We start from the raw sequence: 24,307 nt of genomic DNA on the forward strand, positions 1-24,307 counted from the left end.
GAGTGAATTGTATAAATAAACAGAAATATAATTTATAAAATAATACCACATGTCTCATTTTGAAAACGCATTTAATTAATCAAATTTACAATCTTTTTTTCTAAATATCTCTTCAAGTTTCGGTGACTCGTCCAACAAGTCTTTTAGGGAATACGCCCTTCTGGTCGCAAACGAAGGAGTCTCTTGGCCTAAGTAAGACGGCGTTAGAGACGCGCTCACTACTTTGCACCGAGTCTTAGTTAAGTTCGAGTCAAACAACTTCGACTCTCTTATGAAAGTCTGCAAGAAATTATCTGCTTCTTCATCGGACAAGCAAGTACAAAGGTATTCCAAGTTCAAGTCAGAGTATTGTGTTTCCACGTCTCTGGTTCTCGGCTCGGGCTTCTCTGGTTCCGGCGGCGGGGTGCGCTTGCCCTGAGCACGTTTCACCAACTTCCTCAAAGTATCCAAGTCACATATCTCATAATTCGGTAAATCTGGCGCTTCGTATATTGACATCTGTCTCATATAGGGAGGTAAATGCTCCTGCAAATGTTTTTTGGCCATTTTAGAACATTTACACTTTTTAGACTTGACATACTCCATAAAGCTCTCCCATTTGGGCTGACGTTCATGCTCTAACTCAACTGAACGGAGAACTATTTTATTACCGGAAGGTAACGATTTTAGTGTTTGAGATGACACGGTGCTGGGTTCTGGATTGTTTGGCAAAGGCGATGCGTCCAGGCGACTGCAGAAGCAATAGGGTATTTTGCATTTACAACATTCTAGTGAAAGTTTTCTAACATTGGTCCATTCGTTTTGCAAAAGTTGCAATAATGAGCTCTCCAATTTGAGCTCATGTATTTGATCGGACTGGGTACATTTTACTGGAACGCTGTACCTGTAGTCGCGGTAGTCTGCAAAATCAGAGTCGTCGCCTCGTTTGCCGTGCATGTATCGAATCACTTTGTCAGTAAACATCTCAAAAGTATCGCAAGCAGCATAAATGCATCTCTTGTTAACTACTATCACAGGAAGTTGAGAAGCACTTGAAGTACAGTGTTTGGGACAAAGATTTTGGTCAATATTTGGTTTGTAACTTTTGTCGCAAAAGAGAAAATAGGGATGAGGTTGCGGAATCGGCGTATGAAATGAACTTTGTTTCTCACATTCAAAAATGTTACCGCATTCTACAGGGGACTCTACAATTTCATTGAATTGCATCAACAGCAGTTTCTCTGTGTTGATAAAGAAATCTGCATATTCTGGCAATTCTTTCAAGCTGTAGGACACGAACAGCTGGAATTTCTTTACCACTTCACATATTTTTTTGTACCATATATTTTGGAATTCTAGGCGCTTTTGTTCCTTCTCCCTTGCTAATTGTATTTCAAAATCTTTAACCGCCATTTGCTCTTTAAGACGTCGTGTTTCTTTTGTATGTATCTGTTTCAATTCTTGTATTTCTTTCGCACACACTTCTCGCTCTTTCAAAGCTACGTAAACCTGACAAGCCAAGTTTTGGCATTCAAGAAGGTTTCTCAGTTTTTCAATTGCCAAATGTTTTTCGACGTTGATGTCATGTATTTGATGCCCCAAGTTGGTCCGGGCTTCTTCCAAGTTGCGTATAAATTCTGATTTCAATCTGTCCTTTTCATTCATCAGTCGTTCGGTGTAATAATCGTAAAGGGTGGTTGCTTGTTGTTTCAGCATGGTTTCATAGCGCGTCCGCATGTATTGCAAAGCCTCTGCTTTCACTCGCTTTATGTCCCTGATGGCGGCGGTGAATAGCAAGTCTTCCAGTTTAGTTAGAGACGTGCTGTACATGAAACAATACTGATGGAACGCGAGCTCGATCTTCTTCGTGTTCTCTCGAGCTGCATTCATTTCACACTCCTCTTTTTCTTGACGACATTTCGCATCAATGGTATTCTTCCAATACTCGTCACTTTCTTGAAGTTTCTTTTTCTTGTATTCTGCCATTCGTCTATTGTGGTCTGCAACGATTTTTTCCCCAAAATGTGCGATGCCGTCGAAACCTAATTTAGAGAGAAATTCTTTTTTCATGGGTTTCATGACCACTCTGCCTTTGAGCAGTTCCTCTGGTGGTATGAACCAGTCGTTGCCTCCGCCTTTCATGGGGGGCGCGAGGCCGGCTAACACTTTCAGCTTGGGCCTCATAGAATTGAAATAAACTTTAGCGAGGGCCGGCGTCATTCTCTTCTTCATCACGCTTTGCGTCGGCACTGTTTCAGTTTTGAGGAAACAATTCCTCTCGTAATATTCATCGCTCAACTTTGACATGTTCATAATGGGAAAATACTTATTATAAAAAATATCAAATTATAATTTTATAAAATGTTTCAATAATATTTATATGATTAAATTGTCACGAAAATTAGCACTTATAATTTTTTTTTGATGACACCTTTCCATTTTTTAAGTTACGAGTGTATCAAATCTTTTTGGAAATATTTTGAAAAACCGTCTGTAACAATATGGTAATGAGGTGACAATCAATTCTGATTCCAGGCGTATTTGATTTAAAATTCTAATTCCATATATGTATAAAACCCGCGCACTATGCTATTCAAGTTCATTTTGTTCAAAATAGCATATTTCTGTAAATTATTAAGTTTTTCTAAGAAGCAATGATGTGAAAGATTTCCGTAAAATAAAATCAGAAAAAAGTCAAAAATAACTTTTATTTTATACCAAGTTATAAATAGTACTTTTGCTTAACATCAACTTTAACGCTTAACTAGGTGACCTCACCAACCGCCATTTTTCGTAACAACGTCATAACGTGACAGAACCTCTCTTTGATCTCCGGCACCGACCGATGTGGAAGCAGCTCGCTGATCCTCCCAAACATCTGATCTGAACTAGCTTCTCCTTTTATCACTTGCAACATAGTCTTATCCTCATCCCTCGTCCAACTATTGCTTTTAATTTCCGTTTTTATTTCAATAGGAATAGGATCTAATTTAGCTTGTTTCGCTTTCGAAACCTCAATTTTAGCACACACATTATGTTTGCTGTCTTTCCTATCTCTTTTAGGAATAACGTCAACTTTATCATCTCTCTTCTCTTTTAAATTTTTCTTCGTGTTATTTTGCAATTTTCCTTTTGCGTTTTTCGGACTATTCATTACGGTCGCTACTGTTTCTTTAACTTTAGTGTTATCGTTTACGTCTTTAGCAGTTTTGGTGGGTGACTTGAGTTGTTTTTTTGTTTTCTTGGGTGGGATTTTTTGCGCTCTGCTACGTTTTGGGGAAGACCGTTCCTCTTCGGAGTCAGGTGGAGACAGGTGGCAGTGGTCGGGGGCTAGCCTCCGCGCGTGGACCCGGTAGGGCTCCTTACTGTAGGGGAACGTCACTCGGGTCGAGCGAAGGAGTCGCCCGTGTTGGAGAAACACTCTGCCGTGAAGATACTGAAAAGAAGAAGGCTCCTAAGAAAGAAGAATATTAAAATTAACACTTAAGTTTAATTTCCTGGTTGAAATAATATGTCAATTCTTATGTTAACCATCAAATGATGAGTTCAGATATGGACTGGTGAGCTACTGAATTGAACTTAATTTAGCAGTTGAGCTTTTTTCTTAGTATTTGTTTGTGCCCTGCTCCGTGCTGCCGGGTAATCATATCTCCTCCGTAGGATTTGCGAAAGTTTAAAAACAGTAATTTCTACTAAATTATACAAAGTTTAGAAGGTTTCTTAATAAAGAGTCACATACCATAGTATCCAATCCCTCCTTGGCATCAAGTTTCTTCTTGTTATGGCTGCCACCCTGAAACTCCCACACGTCGCAGCCCTCGTCATTCGTTAGGAAGTTCTCGTTCAGTATATCCACGCCGCTTTCATATGCACTGGAAACAAGGAATGGGAAAAAGAAATGAAGATGGTTGTACCCATGATAAGGATTTTTTATGGCTATGACCGCCATGAACAATGGAAAGCTTTAGGCGGCGGTTGGCTAAAACTTTCCTGACACGCCGGCGACACCGTAGGTGAAAATGCCATGATACATTCTTAGGATTTACCAGAAATAAATGCAGTCTAGTCTTAAAAGTTCGTTGGGCCACATAATTCTTTTAGCTCACCTATCCGGAGGCCGTTCATCCATAAACATAGCCGTAAACATTTGCGCAAGTCTCGGATGAGCCCTCAGATGCGGCAGCACCCTGGTCTTGAGGTCTGCGGCCTGCCCACTGTTGACAGCTGTTGTGATCGCGCGCATTATCTTCCGGAGAACAGTCGGTTTGCGGGAAAATGATTTCTGTGAAAAAAAAAATATTTTGCTAGGTCCAGCTGATAATTAACCATATGTGGAAGCATTAAGATTCAATATGACTAAGTATGACGGCGCGCCGCCGAGTGATCCATTTCGGACGAGCCTTACTATTGACAGGAGAGGGGAGAGTACAAAAAGACATCTTTATTCATTATATCCACAGGGAAAAGTAAAGCGAGGTCATACTAAACCAACTCTTTTTTATTTGTAATGAATAAACTGAAAAACTTATAAATCGTTTTTTTATAAAAGAGAAATGAAATCTTTTTTTGAAGAGATCTCTATGAGATGCTGCACTTTGAGAGATATGCTTAAACTCTTTATGGGATCTTTGAGAGATGATGCTTATCTCTTTCATGAGATATGGTTAAATTTCCTTAAGAAAGATCCAGAAGAATTTGAGCCTTAACTGATGTAACAATAATAATAAAATAATTTACTCATTCCAATAAAATTTATGATTGTAAAATATTATCTTTGCAAAATTAACATTTTTTTTATTGATTACTATGTAACTTTTGCATATGTAAAAAGCTCACATGATATGGAAAAAAATAACAACAGGCAAATTCGCAATGCAACAATATTTTAGATTTAAAAACATACTATGTAAAAACAACAAACGTCTCAATAGTACTATGAAAATTAAAATTTGATATCAACCTTAAAAAAAACTTAAAGTGAGTACATTGCGCAAGTGTTTAACTTTATAAAATCCTTTATTTATGAGTCAATACAAATATGCATGTGTTCTTGGATAATTACATTTTGCTACATTTAAATGTGGCATAGCATACTAATGCTTGGGTTGTCAATGGTACTTAAATTTATAGAGAGAGACATTCCCTCTACAATTCCCATTACATTTTGTTAAATATAATCTAATGCACTAAGTTTACTAACTAGCAGGATGGAATACAGAATGAAAGAAATATAGAGTAATAAAAATACTCAGTGGTGCCCTAGAGAAGGCAATGAAACATATGACAGGTTGCAGATAGCACACGGTGTAGAGGGGCAAGTGAAAGGCAGGAAAGGAACAGATTGGGGGAGAACCTTAGTGAATGACAGATTTAAAAAACCTGTGCCCCACAAATTAAAGAAAAATGTTTTTTTTTAGAATTGTTATGATAATATAAATGTATATTGCTATTATATTTTATTACCTGTAAAAGTTCAATGAATCCGGTCATGTGCATAAGAGCAAAATGATCCATAAATCTCCCAACTTCGGCAGCTTGCTCTGGCCTCAAAAACAGTAAGAACTCCTCAACAATATCTGAGTGTTGTTCACCAAATAACTCCTCAATTTTCCTGTATAAATCCACTGGTGATTCTTTCGAGGGATCAAAAGATTTCAAGATGTTTTGGAACTGAACAAACTTATTGGTAGGCACTGACGGGTTGGAGGCAAATCTTGATTGTACTTTTGTGTAATAGGATCGAACTAATGCTGAAAATAATAAAGTGAAACAGTTGACCAATACTGTTAAGACTATTTATAGGTCGGTAACCCAATACCTACATTCTCTAAGAGGTTGGATAGTGTTTAAATAAATTGTTTGTGATTGTGCTATGCATTTGTAAATTTTAGTTCAGATATTTCAAATGGCATTCTCTCTTGTTATTTGGAAGGTTTCTTATCAGACAGCCATTTCAATGTTAGTATTTTATTGCAAATGTTGTCTGTTCTAATTATGTAAAAATATTATTATTACAAAACATGCAAATCCTTCAAGGGCGATGCCAGCTACTTCTCACCTGTTTCTAGAGCATCTGCTTTTATTTTTGGCGGGTCCTCCTTTTTCTTCGGAGCTGATTTTGTTTTTGCTTCATTCTGTACGGCTTTAGGAGTCTCTTTCGCAATTACTAGAGGTGGCGGCTGAAAATAAATCGCAAGATTATTTTATGTATTGACAACAAAAATGGCGACGAATAATGACTGTAATCTAATGCAGCTTCATATTAAAAATCTTGCATTCTGATGGTTCTAATGCCTTAGATCAAGTAACCCAGAGCTTGGGAATACCACTAAGACTAATTTTGAGGGCAAAAGGTAAAGAATTGAACGTCTTAATTGGCTGAAATTCTAGAAAAAACATATAGGTACAAGTGTCTTCACTCACCTCTGGATTAATTACTGGTTTTGCCAAGGAATGTTGACTGAAAAAGCTAGTGCTTGGCTCAAGCTTATTTCCAAAAGCATCCTGGCTTTCTCTCGAAAAAAGGATGGGCATCGAAGGCAGCATTTGGAAGATTTACGTGTTCCACTTTGAACAAGACAAGGAATGACAATACTTGATTCAACGATTTTTACATAATAAATTACACATTTGTAAAACCGATAGTAAAGAAAATAAGCAACCACTATAAACAACACAAAAACACAAATTTTAATAAGGTTACAAAAGCATTTTTGTTTATATTTACGCAAACAATATAAGCGATCGAAAGAATAGAAACATATTTGACAGACGGAAGATGAATCCGAAACTGTGCAATTAATGGTACAACCAACAGTGCGGGAACTTTATATTTTTACAAAATATTTAAAATCTTGCAACAAAAAAATATGTGGGGGAAATTTTCATCATTTTACATTATATGTGAAAGTTAAGCTAATATCATTTCATTTATTTTAAACGAGATAACTTTTTAGCGCGGAAATTTGAAAAGTTTTCAGTTAGGTCATTTACTTAAGTAGAGGTACGAACTTAATTCAATTTTAAAAATATAACAATTGACTAGCTGTACCTACGTACTGTTTAAAATGAGAATGGAATATATCTCTAAAATCGAGTCCTATTTTTTTATTCACGATATAAATGTAATAATAAAATAAGTGAAATGAATAGGCAAGGAAAGAAAATGTTACGCCATGTACTGATTGATCTTCCTTAATAAAAGTGAGAGTTTTTACATTTAAGTTTATTTGTTCGTTAACGTCAAATCATCACATGATTGTTTAGGTAGTAATAGCAAAATTATCTTCGTGTAAGAACCTGTCTTATCCAATCTTTCCAGAGATGTGATAATGTAACCATGATTAGGTACCTACGCCAAGAGGAATTAGAACTAGAAGAATGAAATTGTACTCGTAACTGACCGAAGTCGGTACTTGAAAGATTGTGGGGATCTACGAGAACCCAGAAATGTCATTTTTAAATTTCTTACTGTCTGTAATTCTGTTATGTAGGTATGTCGTTCTATAATATTATGTCGTACTGTGATTCTGTTCTGTATGTTTGTATTTGCATCATGCAAAACGATTGCTTCGATTAGAATGCGGTTTTCTAAGATACGCTTAGCCTATCTTAAAAAAAAATCTCCCCCCACCTCTATATTGGGAACGGTAGAATCACTACATAGTATAAAACAAAGTCGCTATTTTAGTCTGTTTGTCTGTATGCTTAAATCTTTAAAATTACGCAACGGATTTTGATGCGGTTTTTTGTAACAGGTAGAGTGATTCAAGAGGAAGGTTTTTATGTAGGTATAATAACTTTTATAAGTTTGCACCCGTGCGAAGCCAGGGCGGGTCGCTAGTTAGGAAATAAGAGGAAGAATTAGTTAGTTCGTCTGTAACATCCAGTCACCTAACCCATTCCATGACTGGCCATAGGTAAAAAAAAAGCACAAGAACATGGATAGACTTACATGCTATTTGTAAATGGTATTTGTCCTGGTTACGCCCTAACTGGGGAAGAGCCTGAGATCCACCTTTGACTAGGTACGATTTAGGTGCAAGCAAGTCAATTTTTTATTATAAAGCGATTATCGACCCTATCAAAAATCTAAACTCAGCTTGATCATGGTAATATTACTATAGGTAGTCCATTTCTTTGGGCGGACCCCGGTCCCCCAAAAATTTATGTAAAGGATTTTTTATTTAAAAAAAAAACATTATCTTGCTTTCAAAGTGCTTAACGCCTTACAACATCCAAGGCAAAGACATTCTTCGTACTTATTAGTTTTACATTAACCTACTTCTAGATAATTAGAGACATTATTACACTGCTAAGAAATTGATCACAAAGTAGTTATTCGAGTTTAATAAATAATTATTTTACAAATACACGTTGTTATAATTTGGTATTAAGGGACACCCACACATCTAAAATTACACAGACATTACAAAAAGAAACCTTATTCCAATGCAAGAAAGGCAACTTCTATGGATGGGCATGGACGCCTGCTGGTGTACTTATCTTCTATTATCCTCGATATGTTGTTTATAGCCGTTGTCTAAGTAACGACATTGATTTCATAAAATCGAATCCAGAGTAACCACGACAGAACAGCTAAGTAGTCTAATAGCTCAATTCAGTCTTAATAAAAAAATATGACAAAAGTGCTCCAACCAAGGCCGAATATGACACTAATATTATGAGAAAAATAATTTTGAATTTGGAACTACCGTTTTCGCTTAGAAATGGCTTCGATTTTGCCAGCAGGCCTTCGAAATGGGGTGAGTGAATATTTGTTACAGTAAAAAAAAAAAAGAGTTCTCAACCTAAATTTGCGGAGTTTTCATTCTGTAGTTACTTAGGTAGGATTGGTATAGATTGGACCAAAGGATTGGACCCACATTACAAGATTAGAGCTGTGGCCGTTGAGGTTCGCCGTTAATAACCAGTAGGTATCAATGCAGTTGTAATTTTTTTAATTACATAAATAATAAATTAAAAATTTTCATTGTTATTATTTTTTGTTGTGTTTCTTTAATATTTATATTCGGCTAGAGATAAACTTACTTACAAAATACGAGGGTACTTAAGAACATTCAATTGATTGCTTCTTCCTCTAGTTAAATACCTTCTCAGATATGTAAGAAAATTTGTAATGAATATACTCCTACATACCCTTTATTATTATGTAAGTAGCTACAGTAGATAGTAATATACATCACAGATTACATTAATACCTACCTACTCAGACAACAAACTGTAAAGAATATTTTGATACTGGCCTTGTCCAAAGGAAGTACCGTAAACATGCGATTTCTAACAAAATATCTAACAATTCAGTAGAGTCAGACACGCGAAGTTAAGAACACAAAATCGAGAATATAACCTGCCGTTTTTGTTTTTTTTTTAATTATAAGTTCAGTAGGTTAATTTTGCTAAGATGGCTGATGATAAGGGTGATAGTGGAAGTGAAAACGGTGCTCCCACGGTCAACATTGACGAGATTGTGATAGGTCAAGCAGCTACGGATGTTATTAGTGACGATGTGAAGTACCATTTTATATGTTTTATAATGCCGCACATAAATAATTATTACCCTAAAATTTTGAGCAAAAATATATTTAGCTTCATTCATACGAAAGTAACGAACCAACATAATATAAAATCTATAATGCAGATTCTAAAAACGTTAAAGTTACGACGGTACTTATATACTTTTCTATGAATTATGAATGATAATTAGCGTAGTACGAGTAGGTACAAGAGGATTACTTTGTTAAAAGGAATGTATAAAACATGGTATCAATTATTCATTCTTTTGCTATTTTACCTCGAATCATTGAATTAAGTATATCATTCAACAATGCGTGTTACCTAAATCTTTGACCTGAGGATTGTTAACGATCATGCAACAATTTTGGATGTGGGCTGTCGTTTTTAGATCCACCAGAACTAAAGAAAAAAAGGAAGGATAATTTTGTATATTTGCAGGTCAAGGGTCTGGACGCCAACCGCTACGCGACAAAGAAGACTGTTGCTCAGGGCATGCTGGATATAGCGCTGCTGACATCCAATGCCTCTCAACTGAAATATGTACTGCAAGTGGGGCCAAAGCATGAGTTCTATACGTTGCTGGTAGTGCTCATTTCCATCTCCATTATTCTACAGGTAAAGAGTCTTATTCTTAGATTTTCAAAATACAAATATTTGTTAGCCGTTAATTTTTTTTTCAAATTCAATCTTTTATTTTTCTTTTTCTTAAAATGAGTCTGCATATAGCTTCCAACCAGTCCAGGTTGCTGAATTATTTTAGCCAAGTTTATGTCCAGTAGTGGACTCAACACGATTTCAATGCTTCCCAAATTTTGCCATAATACATATGGTGTGCAAGGTCCAGAAACAAGTTTAATTATTTGAGAAGTTGGTGTTCGAGACCGTTTCTAACAGTAGGTAAACCTATGAAATGAGTATTTTTTCTTGAGGTAGATTTAAGTTGCTTTGTAGAAGAATTATGACAAGCCAACATTTCCGTTTGCCTTGAATTTATAATATTGTGCCAGTTATTCTGTTTAAGGTAAGTAAGTACCTATATATTATAAGGGTGCAACTTATCAATATCACACAGTAATGTACAAAGACTACCAAGAGTCCATTTTATAGAAGAAAACGATTGAATCCGTTGCTGATATCGCCTGCATAACGCGCTTCGTGCGTTTGGAAGTTATCTACATAGACGATATAGTTTTGGTTGACCTGTACCAGGTGGCGATGGGTTTTGTTCTCCTGACTTTGAATTTGCTCCGAGACTGCCGTTTCCACCAGCCTCGGCACAGCTCTTCAGCCCTGAACATCAACTACGCGACCACAGCTACTGCCTTCGTCGTGACCGTGCTTAACGTACTAGTGTCGGCCTTCGACTCATCGCTTGCTAGATACCTTGAACTTGATTATGCTTAGCTAGTACTAAGTTTTTTGTCTGATCTGGATAAATCACTTGATAGCATGATAATTTATAGTCTTGTGGTTAGATCGGCAGGTTCTTGATCTTGATTAATCTTTTAACATAATTACTTTGATCGGATTGTAATTTTTTAAAATTACCTATATGCTGGTGATGAATTCAGGTGACGTGATGAGTCCAAGAGCAGTGAAGGTAAACTGAATGGTCGCGTATTTGATGGTCATCAGCTACACAAAATCATTACTTAGTACCAAAAAATCTGACAAATTATTAATATACTGATTTTTAGCTTCTCGTCGGCTTACTATTCGTGGTAATTGGTGGCTTGGACCTAAATGACCACGAAGACCAACCTTCGGCGCTCGTCCTCAATGACGTCATTGTTATATTCATATTTGTTATATCAGTTATTAATATCATCATTTCAGCATTTGGCCTAGAATATTCTAACAGCCCCTTAGTTTTGGAACGGTTAAAATATATCAACGGTGAATATTTGAGAAAAGGCAATTTTACTGTCTCCTAACTTTTGTCCAAGATAGATCGATGAATTAAAAATACATCTGCGTTCGGACCAAAAGCCTGAAAATATTCATGTACCTACTATTTGTAGCATTTAGGTATTATAAGTAATATTCGTCATATAAGTACATATTTTTATAAGTTAGTATTAATAAATAAGTATTAATTTTTCATTAAACGTAGTTATATGCTATGTATGAGTATTACATTTATATACTTAAAAAAAAAAAAGATTCAGATTGGTTCAGAATAAACGCAAATGTGTAATGCAAGTAGCATGCATTGACACCTAAGACTTGTCCAAGTTATGAAAGAATTTTTATTCTCAAAAATATCTTTATTAAGATTTTTTTGTTGAAATAACCATAAAATTTTGCTTCATGCAGGCATGCGCAGGGGTTTTGGCGCTGATCAACACGACTCTAGATGTCGATCACAGTCAAAGACAGAAGAAGATCTCTGATTGGCTGTACCACACCTCCATCGGGCTCATGACCGGGGTGGTGTTTTGTGACGTCATAAAGATGACATTTGGCCTTGACCCGGCCCTCTCGGAGAAAGATTCTTTTGGGAATAAATCTTCTAATAACTATTTTAGTTCTTGGCATTGAAATTGTTTTGTTAATTTTAGATTTTAATTTCACTATTCGAAGTGAATTAGTTTAGGGAAGAGGTATTAGATTTTCTGTAATAATTTATCATTAGGTAGGTATACGTTGAGCCCTGAGATTGTTCTGTTACTTTTACGGAGAAGTTTATTTTTACAAAACATTTTGAGATCTCAAAAAGTGCCATAAACTTTCACGACGCTAAGAAGAGTAAAAAATGTAGATTTTGTAATTAATTATATTATTAGCAATGAAGGTTCTCTAGATACATAATTCCCATAATAAAACAAAGCCTTCGCCTTTTTCTGAGCTAACAGTTAGATACTAGTTTTGTCATCTATTAATTATTGAGACATACCTTGGGTTAAAAAACATTCCTTGCTTCAAAAGTAGGTTTGTTATGTATATTTTTTTACCTAGGCATAAAACACAGTGCAAAGCTGGCTCGCGTCAATAGTACAGTGGCCGGCACGTAATTTGAACCTACATTCCTCCATGGATGCTGCGCAGAAGTTTTTTTTTATATGAAAAATTATTACTGCGCTTCCCGGAAGTGTAAAATTCTAGGGTCAACTTACCTATATAAAGTTCATTTACATTGGGTGCTGTATCTAATCTTATAAACTATCAACTCGTGTTCGATGTCGGTGTATCAAATTGAATTGACGGCTTCGGATTTATTAATATTTCAAAATTCAAATTTTTATCATTGATTTCAATTTATTTTTTGCCTACAGATTTTCCTTTGCACTCCCACCTCCTTAACACGATATTTGTTTTTTTGATTTATTTTTGTTTTTTTTTATTGTTTAGGTGGTGTCAGCGATAGTGGCTATAGTTCTTGGATGCATTTTCAATATAAATCGCCAACCGGATCAAGGCAAAGCTGAAATTCTGAACAACGTCAATTTAGGCTTCAAAAGTGTGACAATAGGACTTAATGTATTGATAAGCATATTCTACTCCATTCAAGCTGATGATATTGTAGTGTGACATGTTAGAATTTCTTGATTTTTAACAATAAGAAATTGATAGATAGTATTGTATCATATTAAGTAAGTAACCACTGAGAGAATTCGTCAAATTAATGACAATATAATATTAATATCACTTTATAATTAAGTATTGCCTAATGTTAAATAACATTTGTGGATATATGTTACATACATTATGCAAATAAGTAGATACCAAGTTACATACATAATGTTACTTTTTAAATATAATAACCACCTACTTAGCTGCCTTCTTTCCGAGTAAATTTTCTTAGGAAAAGAAATCAATCAGCTTTAAAAAGAAAATTTTTAGTCACGTAGGTATTGCAACAAAGTACCTATGCAAAGGGAATTTTTTGTGTCATAATATTTAACTAATAAATAACTCGTTGGGCATTTAAGTAGCTGAAATTGGTGTTACATCGAGAAAACCAAGGTATAATAATAATTCCATATTAAACTTTTAGACACTTCAAAAACTGACTCATAGGTTTAATCAAAGAATCTTGATATATATCTATTTAAAATTATATGTTTAAATCAATTTATAGCCATGAAAAGAAAAACCAAAATTAAATAACTGATGTCATAAATCTTAATTAATTATGTAGGTACTTCCTTGCAGTACCTAAAAAGTAGACTAACGTAAATTAAAATGCGTGTTTGAAGCGATGGTAAAGTTTTCATAATTTAACAATGGTACGGATTATTATATCGCCTAGCTCGTAATCATGTAACAAGGTACCTATACTTTTTATCAATAAATTATATACTCTTAATTAAATTTAAGATTTTACTCACTGATAGTAAATAGGTAGGTACATACCCCAATTTATTTGAAATATAATAGGCCACTTATAAAATAATACCGTATGCTATACGATAATGTCCTGGATTTTTGCGTGGCTAATTGTACCTCAGTAGGTACCTACATAAATTTTTGTCATATATTATTTTCATGTCACTCGATAAATTAATGTTTGAGAATAGTCTCAAGAAGTAGTATAGACGTGTAGAAGATGGAATTTAAAACTTTTTGAGGATATCTACATTATTTTATGTAATTACTTAACTACTTATATGTGACGATATTTTATAACAAGCTGTAATTTCATTATACTTAATTAAAATGCATACACTACATGTTTTATTCTTTTTACTAAGATCTTACCCTTCTTTATACAATGAAATTACGTCTTTATCCCTCTTAGAGTAGAGCACCAAAAGTCTCTAAAAAACTTGAAGGTTCCAACAATTTCCTGCAATAAATAGCCGACCACACACCACTCTATCTCTTTTCCGTAAGTGTTGAAATGTTTGTTGTGTAGGCCAGCTGTTTGACTTAATTACCTTGAGAATAAAGAAAAGTTTAAATTATTTCAAAAGTTCCACGATTCTTTCACGCGTGTGCGTTGCGGTCTGTCTGTTAGATATGCAAGGATAAAAAAAAACCTGAGCTGTCACTGTCGGTCTGAATGACGTTGACAACAATAATATTGACATTTAAGTTTCTTCCTGTCCTTTTCCCAATTCCAGCCCTTGAGAACTTTCCATTTTTACTGAATCAATAAGTTACTTGGGTTGACTTCTAAAGAAAGCTCTAAGTATAGATGTATATAACTCTTTCCCACGCGCTAGTTAAATACGTCAAGTATTGTTCATTGTGGTTAATTACCGGTCATTCGTGTTCACGGACCGAGTGATAGTCGAGGCTGCCACACACCGAAGATAACGAGTTCGCCGTTCCATTGCCTTCGCCTGTCGTTTGGGAATTCAGTTGGATTTTAATCGCGACAGTAGTAAGACGTGACAATGGCTAGTGGCAGAATTGTAGTATACGGAGGCCGCGGCGCGCTTGGAGCCGCATGCGTTAACCATTTCAAGTCAGCGAATTGGTGGGTGGCCAATGTGGATTTGAACCCGAACGAGAGCGCCGACGTTAATATTACGGTCCCTAAAGATGGTTCTTGGGTCCAGCAAGAAGAACACGTTGTTAAGGAACTCGGCGAAGCGCTGCAAGGTCAGAAAGTGAATGCGGTGATTTGCGTGGCCGGCGGCTGGGCTGGCGGTAACGCGGCCAAGGAACTCTGCAAGCAAGCGGATCTCATGTGGCGCCAATCAGTTTGGAGCTCAACTATCGCGGCCACACTTGCTGCTAAATACCTCACTCCTGGTGGATTGTTAGCTTTAACTGGTGCTAAGGCCGCATTAGAACCGACACCTGGTATGATTGGTTATGGTCTTGCCAAAGGTGCCGTGCACCAGTTAACAAAATCTCTTGGTGCCAAAGACTCAGGGCTGCCAGAAAACTCGTTAGCAGTGGCTATACTGCCTGTAACATTAGACACAGAAATGAACAGGAAGTGGATGCCTAAAGCAGACTTCAGCAGTTGGACCCCCCTTAAGTTTGTTGCGGAGTTGTTTGAGAAGTGGATCAAGGGGGAGCAGCGTCCAGAGAGTGGCAGCCTGGTTGCCCTTGTTACTAAGAATAATGTCACTGAGCTTATTGTCAACAAAGACAATGTTACTGAAGCTATTATTCAGTAAATCTGGCCAATCTTATAACTATATAAAAGACAATTTGATTGTCAGTATTGTAACTTGATGTTATTGATGTTACTTATTTTACAAGTCTTCTGAAAGCATTTAATTGTGATTATTCTAAACTTTAAATGTATGTAGTAACTACTTATATTAACATCTTGGAATATTGTACAAGACTGTCAAGCGAAAACAAGTATTTATAACAAGCAAGTAATATGCTTTTAATGTCTCAAGTATATCAGACAATAAGGGAACAAATCTCATACTTAGTAGTGTGATGTCTGTGAATGTTATTTTTACATAATTTATGTGATATTTTAAGAGTATAATAAATGTTGAATCATTATGCTAGTTTTTTAATAAACAAATGTATCATATGATAAAAGTTCATAGTCTGATAAGGCAGGTCAATCTTTCTTGATACTTTTAGTGAGGCAATCTTGAGAAATGATAAAATGAAATCCATGTTTTTAGTCAATATTTTACAAGGATCTGCATTTTGTTTCATTTTGGGTTTAACTATTATTTTGTTTAAAAAAAACCCTATTCACAGTATACTTAGGTTTAATATTTTTTTTTTATAATTAAAGAACAAAATGTTAAATATTACACGTACCTACCTAATTTCTGGCCTAGCAAGGTTTAATACACTTAACTACCAGGAATGTTTTGTCTAAATGCATTCGCTAAATGGCTCGTTCCATGACGTATCGACGTATCAATTCAAGTGTCCAACAGAATGAGTCAGCGGCGTTTCCCATTTGGCAGTTTGGTAAATAAAATACGAAGTTTTCCTCCATCTTGCAGGAAAAATACATAGATTATATAGCTTATCAATTAAAAAAGCGTTAGAAACCCCTACGTACGATTTTGAGGTCCCTAAACTAGCGCTATCTACTAATAAAAAGCACTCCGATAACTTTTACTATTACACTTTAAAGGCGAATGATTGGGCTATTTTTTTGTCGTGCAGCAGTGACAAAATCACTTTCGCTCGTGACGTAAAAGTAGTGCAGGTAATTGGTAAAACTAAGATTGCGTAATGTAATTATGTACCTATTTATAATCAATTTTAAGTAAGTACTTACGCACTTTTCATGAATTAATGCTTACCTCGTGATGGTTTTAGAACTGATGACGTTCGTGATGAATAAGTCTGGTTTACAGCACAAGTGAAAAGTAGGAAAGCGGACCCTTGGTCCCGAAGCCAATTGTCCAAACTCGTAGAGATGGGAGAAAGAGACTGGCACATAATTGTACTTATCGGATTGTATCCAATCAAATGCAGTAACAAGTTAAGAAGCAAGTTTTACAAATCATATGAAGTAAATGATAATCGAATAATGTTATTCAGTAGATGCCTCTTAATTTTATACGTTTTGAGATCTAAGTATTCTAAGGGATTCTATCGAAATTTCCAATAGTAGGCAATTAAAATTATCGGAATGCGCCTTAAAAATTTGCACCATAGGTACATCAATTTGAAAACGGACAAACACTTTTGCTCGGAATTAAAAGCAGGCGCTGAATATTCTTTGCCTATGATATACTTACACACCTTTCTGTTCCAGTATGTTATAGCAAAATTTCAAAGTAAATATTGTTTACTATGGTTCCCCCACACCTTTAGAATAGAACAACTTCAAATCTTTGCCGTGGACGTCGTAACATGCGAATGCGACTCCCTTAGTCGCATTGATTTCATGGGGTTGAGTTCGACAACTGAGCACCCTCTTACAGGTTGATTGAAAGAGCAACATTAAAATTTTTAAGAATCGAAAACAGGCTAATTAATAAACAAGCACTTTTATACACAATTTAATAAAATAAAGAGATATCTTAACTTGACTTAACTATAAAAGTTCTACTAAACGAGAAACATTAGGAATCTACGTAGATTTTTAAACAACTTTTATTACCTTAATATAGGCATTCACTTAATATAAAAAATCTTATTAACCAACTAAAAAAAATAAATAAAATCTTAAAGTATCTTACCATATAAAGATGAGTTATATTGAGATTCATAATATCTAATAATTATCATTTAAATGTTGTTCTTAAGTTAACTTCTCATAGTTAGAAAGACATTATATTATAAAACTATCAGAGACCTAACTGTACCTAAGGTACTGGTCATTTTAATACGACATGGCAAGGACTACTAGAATCAAGAAGTTCTTATACTTCTTGAATGAAACCAATATTACATTTTACAATATCCTCTCCATGTAACTATGTTTTATTTTACCAAATTTATGGGGCGATAATTATTTATTTTATTTATTCACATGTTTTATGTTATAGTTATGTATATTTTTAAGTTCAAGTGATATAGTTACCAATTTAAGTGATACATGATTTTCATTCCATTTTTCTTATAATGTCATAGCTGATATTTTCTTAGTAGTAAAACATCATTGTTTTAATTACTTATAAAGTTTTGTAAATACAAGTTTAACATTGTTTCCATGAAATGAAAGACATAATTCTTTATTCCTTTCAAATTGGGAATTATTTGAGTCCCACAAATCGGTGGTATATTACCAAGATAAATAATCTCACATTCTTAACGCAAAAGCGTTTTAAACTACAATTGATATATTATGTAGAGCGTATTAATAGAGAGTACGAGTCTACGAGTATTATGAATGTTGGCATATTTTCGTCCTTTGAAACCTTGAAATAAAAAAGATATTTAGGACTCCGAACAGAGTTCCGAAGTTTCCGAAGTTTGACTACCAGTGTGTTTAAGGATCCACACACACATAGAATTATAACTTAAAAATACATTGTTCAGCAAGCGAATAAACTGACTTTGATGTGGTCTTTAACCGTAAGCCTTTTTGTCGATAAGTAACGAATTATAATTGTAGGAGAGCCAAGTCAAGGTTGTTCTAAAAAGACGACCTCAATGAAGAATCAGTGTGGATGAAGCGAGAGAAGTCGGCAAGATCCTCAGCCTACCAGAAAAGAGACGTGATTATAGTTATACGTGTATTTTCTCTCAATCAATACGCTCTTCAAACAGCTCCTACCGTCCAACGACGGCCCTAACAGTGTTCCTCAGTATATCAGTGACGAGTTCAGTTGTCCTAATAATCTTATATCCGATCTGGTCAATGAGTGTGATGGCTGTGGTGAACGGAGGAGACATGTCGTTGTTCGGGCGGAGAGGGAACCGCGTCGGCATAGAGTCGGAGGCGGCTGCCGTCCATATCATTGTTGGCCTGAAAAAAAAACAAAATAGGTTTGTAGGTTACGTAATCTAGTATTTAAAGAGATAAGTAGGGTATAGGGCAAATGACACAGATTGTGAAAGCCTCAAAATAAGGCTGCCCGCTTATTCCCGAACCATGGCATTCCATGGCATATTTCTTAATTATCTTTCTGTTATTTCGGATAACAAAAAGTTAGAAAAAGATAAAGAGTGAATAAGGGGCAGGTCATGCTAAAATCTGGTTATTTAAAAAAAAATACTGTGTTCGTGCATGCGGGTTAAAAGTATAATAAGGAACTACCTTCTATATGTATATTGAATGTTGTTTTACCATATAAGTACCACTTATTAGTTAGGTATAAAACAACAACTACATATTTTGCATGATATTTTATGCAAATTAAATATGTCCATGAAATAATAACCTAAGTTATACATGTCTATAAAGGAAATTGGTATTTTATAGTACATTTTAGTAACTAATTGGTTAAAATAATGTCTGTTAACTATCAGATAAACGAATATTAGACGGAGATGGTTTGGAATTAATTTTATTAAAAGGATCAAAGGTTCTAAAGTTAATTAAAGTTAGTTCCGCGCTAAGACTTGGTATTTTTGTTTCTTTACAAGTGATAAATTCCTTGATTTATAAGTCTCTCCTGATTTACTTTTACCAGCTGCGCGCAAAGAGAATAATAGTATCTTTACCATATATGTAGGTGTTCGATAATAATATTTATATACGAATGTCGACAATCCAGTATACTTCAATTCACTTGTCCCACGCTTATGGATACATTCTAAGTACTAATACTTATTGCTAGTCTATTGTTTGTTTTGCCGCATATTGCAATTCTCTCGTTATCTGCAATTGTTTGCCACCTTTTTTGAAGTTTTGTGCTAACCTGTTTATATTATGATGTATGTAGACTTTATGGTGCAATATGAATAGGTTTTAGAATTACTTATACAAATTATTACCAAATAGGTATTAAATTATTGAAACAAAAAATACTGCGCTTTTGGCAATTACCGCAAGAAAACTATATACTTAAGTCTGTTTGAAGTCTTGGTTTATACTTACTTATAATAAAAGAATATATGGAATCTTCGTGATCGTGACGTTTAGCGAAAAGTCTACGAATCGTGACGTGCTGCGAAAAGTTCAGAATAAGAGACTCTTTACTGACGAGCTTACATGGGTTCATGAATAGCCATAATGCAAGTAACACTTTATACCTAGCTGTTGACTGCCTATCCGGGAAAGAGGCATAAAATGTGTGTAGAATCCATGAGGACTGAGTGTGAGAAGAAATGAATGAGTTCAATACCTGGGCTGCATCACAGGCCTCATGGTAGTTGGGGAGATGGGTCTCACGGTGGGCGGGGTCGTCGGCCTTGTGGTGCCCGCTGCTGAGGAAGGACTGCCCATCATCAGCTCGCCGTCGTCACCAAATCTGAAATGATGAGGAATTCCTTATTAAAAAATACTCCGCCTTTTTCTCAGTTTTTGTGTTGTAGGTACTTTAGTTAATTATTAAACAAATGTAGCTTTAGAAATATGTCAAAAATTTTCTCTGTTTCGGTGAGAAAAGTTGGAAATTATCGTGAGTGAACTTGCACTTTTCGGCAACGTGATATAACCTTCAATATGACTTTCGTTCCCCTGCGAAGATTGCAGTGGTCAGACGGGAGTAGCTTCGTGTAAAAACTTGACTTAGCCAATGTTTGAGTAGACATTCAAAGTACTTTCCTAATCCAGAATCAAGGTCAAAAGCCACACCTTCAGCTTCTCTCTTACTACAGAGAGGTAACGTTGTAACCAGGACTTATATTGAGTGAATATGCTTTTTCAAATACCAATGAAAGTATTTGGTTTCCTTTCGTTTACTTTCATTCCTTCCTGCTTCAATCATAAGAACTTACTTACCTACTGTTTACCATCTCCTGTAACTCCTCGGCCGACGAAACCAGTATAACCTGAACGTCTTCTTGATCATGTCAAAAGAGTAGCCTGACCAGACTGGATAAAGGTTACTTCAATCAAAAGCTTAATTTGTATTTAATGTGAGTGAAAAAACATGCAGTTTTTAAATATTCGGGTTTTTTAATGGGAACAAGTTAAAGCGATTAAGACGAAGCATGACGACAATAGTTACTTTTGTAATATGGAATTAATAGAAAGTTGTTTGTAATGACGGTAATATAATTCCATAAACGTAAACCTATCAATATCAATAGTGGAATAAACCGCATTATTATTAATTGCTTTGTAATTTTGTCGCTCTTTATGTTAGACTCTGCCTCTAAAACTTGTCATAAAATCCGAATAATTTTCAACCCAAGTTGTGGATCATGGTAAATTAGACTAGATGAATTTGTTTCGAGAATGAGATGAAGTGGTTACTGGTCAAATGTTATTAAAGTGCCGGAAATCATACCGTATGCTCTATGTCTATGGTCAGTTGGTGCCATTTTTTGTCATCACCAGGATTTAAAAAAAAATCAGAAATGATACATAATTGGTTTTTCAAAAATTTTATGGTTTTCGACGTGGGTTTTATGTATTCGAAATTCCTAAACGTTAAATAGTTTCGTAGGTGTTTTATTGTTTAATTGCGGGAAATTATACCGGATTTATTCTGAACGGAAGATGTCATCGCTATTACCTATTGATATTATCACTACATTGTTTAACATATTATTAATCATCAATTTTTATTTAGAACCTACTCTCGCCTAGGTAACATTCACAGAACTGCCGAAACTGTAAGTTGTGAACGAACATTAAGCAAAGACTTCCCAAAATTCGTACGTTAACTGGAAACAATAACAGTTAATTGTAAACGTTAACAGAACCTCGGGCAAATGTCAGTAGATGACTGATTGATAAAATTTTAATGACATTCCATGAGAACCTACATTGTTGTATTGAACAATCAACGGAGAATGTACTAATGAGAAATCGTTAGCATTTTGTATGTACCTACGTAATATTTTTTTCTTTTATGACCTCGTATTGGATAATTTTCAGCTTGATAGAACAATAGTTAGAATAACTATCACAACATAACGACATAATGTTAACAGACCATTGAATTATAGACTTCGCGTAAGTTATTTACCGTAATTGTCTTTGTAATTGTATAATTATAGCTGAAATGAGGCGTGGAAAAGTGACGTTAAATTTTCAATTATCTCCTAGTAACAGAGGGATTGTAGGATCTATTCGTTATAATGGAACTATGTAATCTAACTGATTTCAGTGGTTTCAAAGTGAACTTGTTAAATACATGGAAAATTTGAGAATCTATAACCACCCACTTTGCAAAGCTGGCCCTTAAAACCGGTCTTACAGTATGCAACATCGTATGTAATTGAATTATTTTGGTACACGCAAACCGATAGGTGTATATACCGATTATTCCATGCAATGATGTAATTCGAGAATTGAAATTTACGTTTCTTAAAAGAAGGTTAATGTTAGAGTTCTATATTTCTATTTTAACTCACGAATGCTATGGAGAGAAGTTGGTATAAGTTATATAAAAATAATTGGTGAATTTAATGGTAGGCGTTTAATCTCAGCAATTATTGGTGTCTGCGATTTTGACTTACCGCTTCTATGATAATATAATTTTCTATTTAAAAACAAAAAATTATTTTCGTAACTTTATACGACTTATGTTTTTCAATAAAAAATATTGATAATCTTTATTTTCAGTTGAGAGAAGAAAAGCACAAAAATTGGTTCGTGACCTTAGTATTTATAAATTGCAGAAGATGCATTATAAATTTGGAGATATACATAAATATATGACTATGAATGTATGGACAATGAGCTATGTTTTCTACTTTTTTATGTAATGTTTTGTTTTCCTGAAATATATCTAAGCATATTATTTTCAAGGCTTTATAAAATTAAACAAGTGAGTAGTTTTCCTTAAATTTACGTAACGTTATGGTAACTGAATATCAAGTATTTTAATTACAATAAGACTCATCTGTATGCTTAATAATTCAGATTGTTATAAGATAATATTGTTTGTTTGTAATAAATTCATATGCAGTTATTATTTTAGCTGTAATAAAATACAATGGTCACTTCCTATTCCTGGTCCAGGCACCTGATGATACCTTTATTTTTATCTTAAAACAATATTAAAATGACAACATTTGGCACATATAAAATAAGAACGCGTTGAACTCTTTTATTAGTTGAGCTGAGAGTAGAAAGTTCAATATTTATTAAACCAGGAAAGATTGATTTGTTTAAATTTTTTTACGGTAAAAGTAGTAGTAATGCATCAATTTAAAATAGAATATTATTATTTTCAAAGCATCTTCTATAAATGACTTATCTCTGAAGTAAATCAGAGAGCCGGTACAAAAAAATAGGCGTATTTACAGAAATTATTCAAGAAGAGCCTATAAGGGACTAAGATTCCAGAGTTTGAGAAAGACTGCGATGAGAGAAGTCGGTTGGTCATTGTCGGTAGTGGACGAGGCGACAGTGGTGGTAGCGGGGATGGTGCGAACAAAAATCGACTGTAAACTGATGAATCTCAACTGTAGGATGGACATAGTAAGTCATAGGATGACAAGCCGAGGTGAAGTTGACATGAAGAAATGCGGTGAAGGCGGTAGGATAGTCATTGGTGGGACTGGTGGCAGCGGTGGGACCTTCATCGCGGTGAGAAAAACGATGCGTACAAAAATCCTGAGGTTTCAGTGCCAGCTGTAAAGAATCTCACCTGTTTAGGATTACAGGCCGAGGTGAAGTCGACGGCAAGGACTGCGGTGAAGGCGGCGCGTTAGTTATTGGTGGCAGCGGTGGGAGCGGCGGGTGCTTCATTGTGGTGAGAAAGATGATGCGTACAAATCCTGAGGTTTCAGTGCCAGCTGTTAAGAATCTCACCTGTTTAGGATTACAGGCCGAGGTGAAGTCGACGGGAAGGACTGTGGAGACGGCGGCGCGTTAGTCATCGGAGGCAGTGGTGGCAGCGGTGGGAGCGTCGGCGGTGGCGGTGGAAATGGAGCTCGCGTCGGCGGCGGTGGTGGCGGCGGAGACGCTGGCGACGACCCAGGGATCTCATTGCCCACTGTAGAGTACAATAAATTTTGAAAATCATTCTAACTTTAAAGTTATTGCACTTTGGAAGATGTTGTTTCTTAAATTATAGTTATTTTTTTGACGTTTATAAGCGATACCTAATTATTTCTAACGATGGTTTTAGTTATAGCCTATTGAGTCCGAAATGGCATCAGTAAGAGTTAAAATGTTTGCGTGGCAACTAAATAATTAATGTGAGTAATGAAAGTTTCATCAAATTGGATGAATAATGAGGATAAATTAATAAAAAAAAATTATAGTAGGCTAGTAGTGTAGGCTGTAAACGTCTAGTGGAGAAGAAGCTGCAGAAACCAACACACTTCACAGTTTAATTAGGTACATGCCCCCAAAAATATTTTTCTTAACGCCTTCTTACTAGCAACT

At 35.2% G+C, this 24,307-nt stretch overlaps 5 protein-coding genes across 5 annotated transcripts in view; 2 read left to right on the plus strand and 3 right to left on the minus strand.

Moving 5' to 3' along the window:
- Positions 1-75: 75 nt before the first annotated feature.
- Positions 76-2,461, minus strand: LOC132902882 (uncharacterized). Its single transcript, XM_060949737.1, has one exon. It carries the CDS (start codon positions 2,290-2,292, stop codon positions 76-78), a length of 2,217 nt encoding a protein of 738 aa, XP_060805720.1. The 5' UTR covers positions 2,293-2,461.
- A 208-nt stretch (positions 2,462-2,669) lies between these two features.
- On the minus strand, positions 2,670-6,862 carry LOC106137250 (uncharacterized). Its single transcript, XM_013338050.2, has 6 exons — positions 6,403-6,862; positions 6,038-6,158; positions 5,443-5,729; positions 4,086-4,261; positions 3,719-3,851; positions 2,670-3,415 (listed from the first exon to the last, which is right to left on the minus strand). The coding sequence occupies exons 1-6, from the start codon at positions 6,523-6,525 to the stop codon at positions 2,744-2,746; spliced, it is 1,512 nt and encodes a 503-aa protein (XP_013193504.1). The 5' UTR covers positions 6,526-6,862; the 3' UTR covers positions 2,670-2,743.
- Positions 6,863-9,403: 2,541 nt separating this feature from the next.
- Positions 9,404-13,210, plus strand: LOC106137228 (ninjurin-2). Its single transcript, XM_013338027.2, has 3 exons — positions 9,404-9,508; positions 9,955-10,131; positions 12,868-13,210. Exons 1-3 carry the CDS (start codon positions 9,404-9,406, stop codon positions 13,045-13,047), a joined length of 462 nt encoding a protein of 153 aa, XP_013193481.2. The 3' UTR covers positions 13,048-13,210.
- Positions 13,211-14,549: 1,339 nt separating this feature from the next.
- Positions 14,550-15,936, plus strand: LOC106137247 (dihydropteridine reductase). Its single transcript, XM_013338047.2, has one exon. The coding sequence runs from the start codon at positions 14,859-14,861 to the stop codon at positions 15,591-15,593; it is 735 nt and encodes a 244-aa protein (XP_013193501.1). The 5' UTR covers positions 14,550-14,858; the 3' UTR covers positions 15,594-15,936.
- Positions 15,937-17,438: 1,502 nt separating this feature from the next.
- LOC106137243 (uncharacterized) overlaps positions 17,439-24,307 on the minus strand; it is a 35,125-nt gene continuing 28,256 nt past the window's right edge. The window contains exons 3-5 of the mRNA XM_013338042.2: positions 23,729-23,912; positions 20,142-20,267; positions 17,439-18,820 (exon numbers count right to left, since the gene is read on the minus strand). Coding sequence (XP_013193496.1) covers positions 18,625-18,820; positions 20,142-20,267; positions 23,729-23,912 — 506 coding nt within the window. The 3' untranslated portion in view covers positions 17,439-18,624. The remainder of the gene's footprint in view (positions 18,821-20,141; positions 20,268-23,728; positions 23,913-24,307) is intronic.

The sequence above is a fragment of the Amyelois transitella genome, chromosome 19, assembly GCF_032362555.1.
Source record: "Amyelois transitella isolate CPQ chromosome 19, ilAmyTran1.1, whole genome shotgun sequence".
Taxonomy (NCBI): Eukaryota; Metazoa; Arthropoda; class Insecta; order Lepidoptera; family Pyralidae; genus Amyelois; species Amyelois transitella.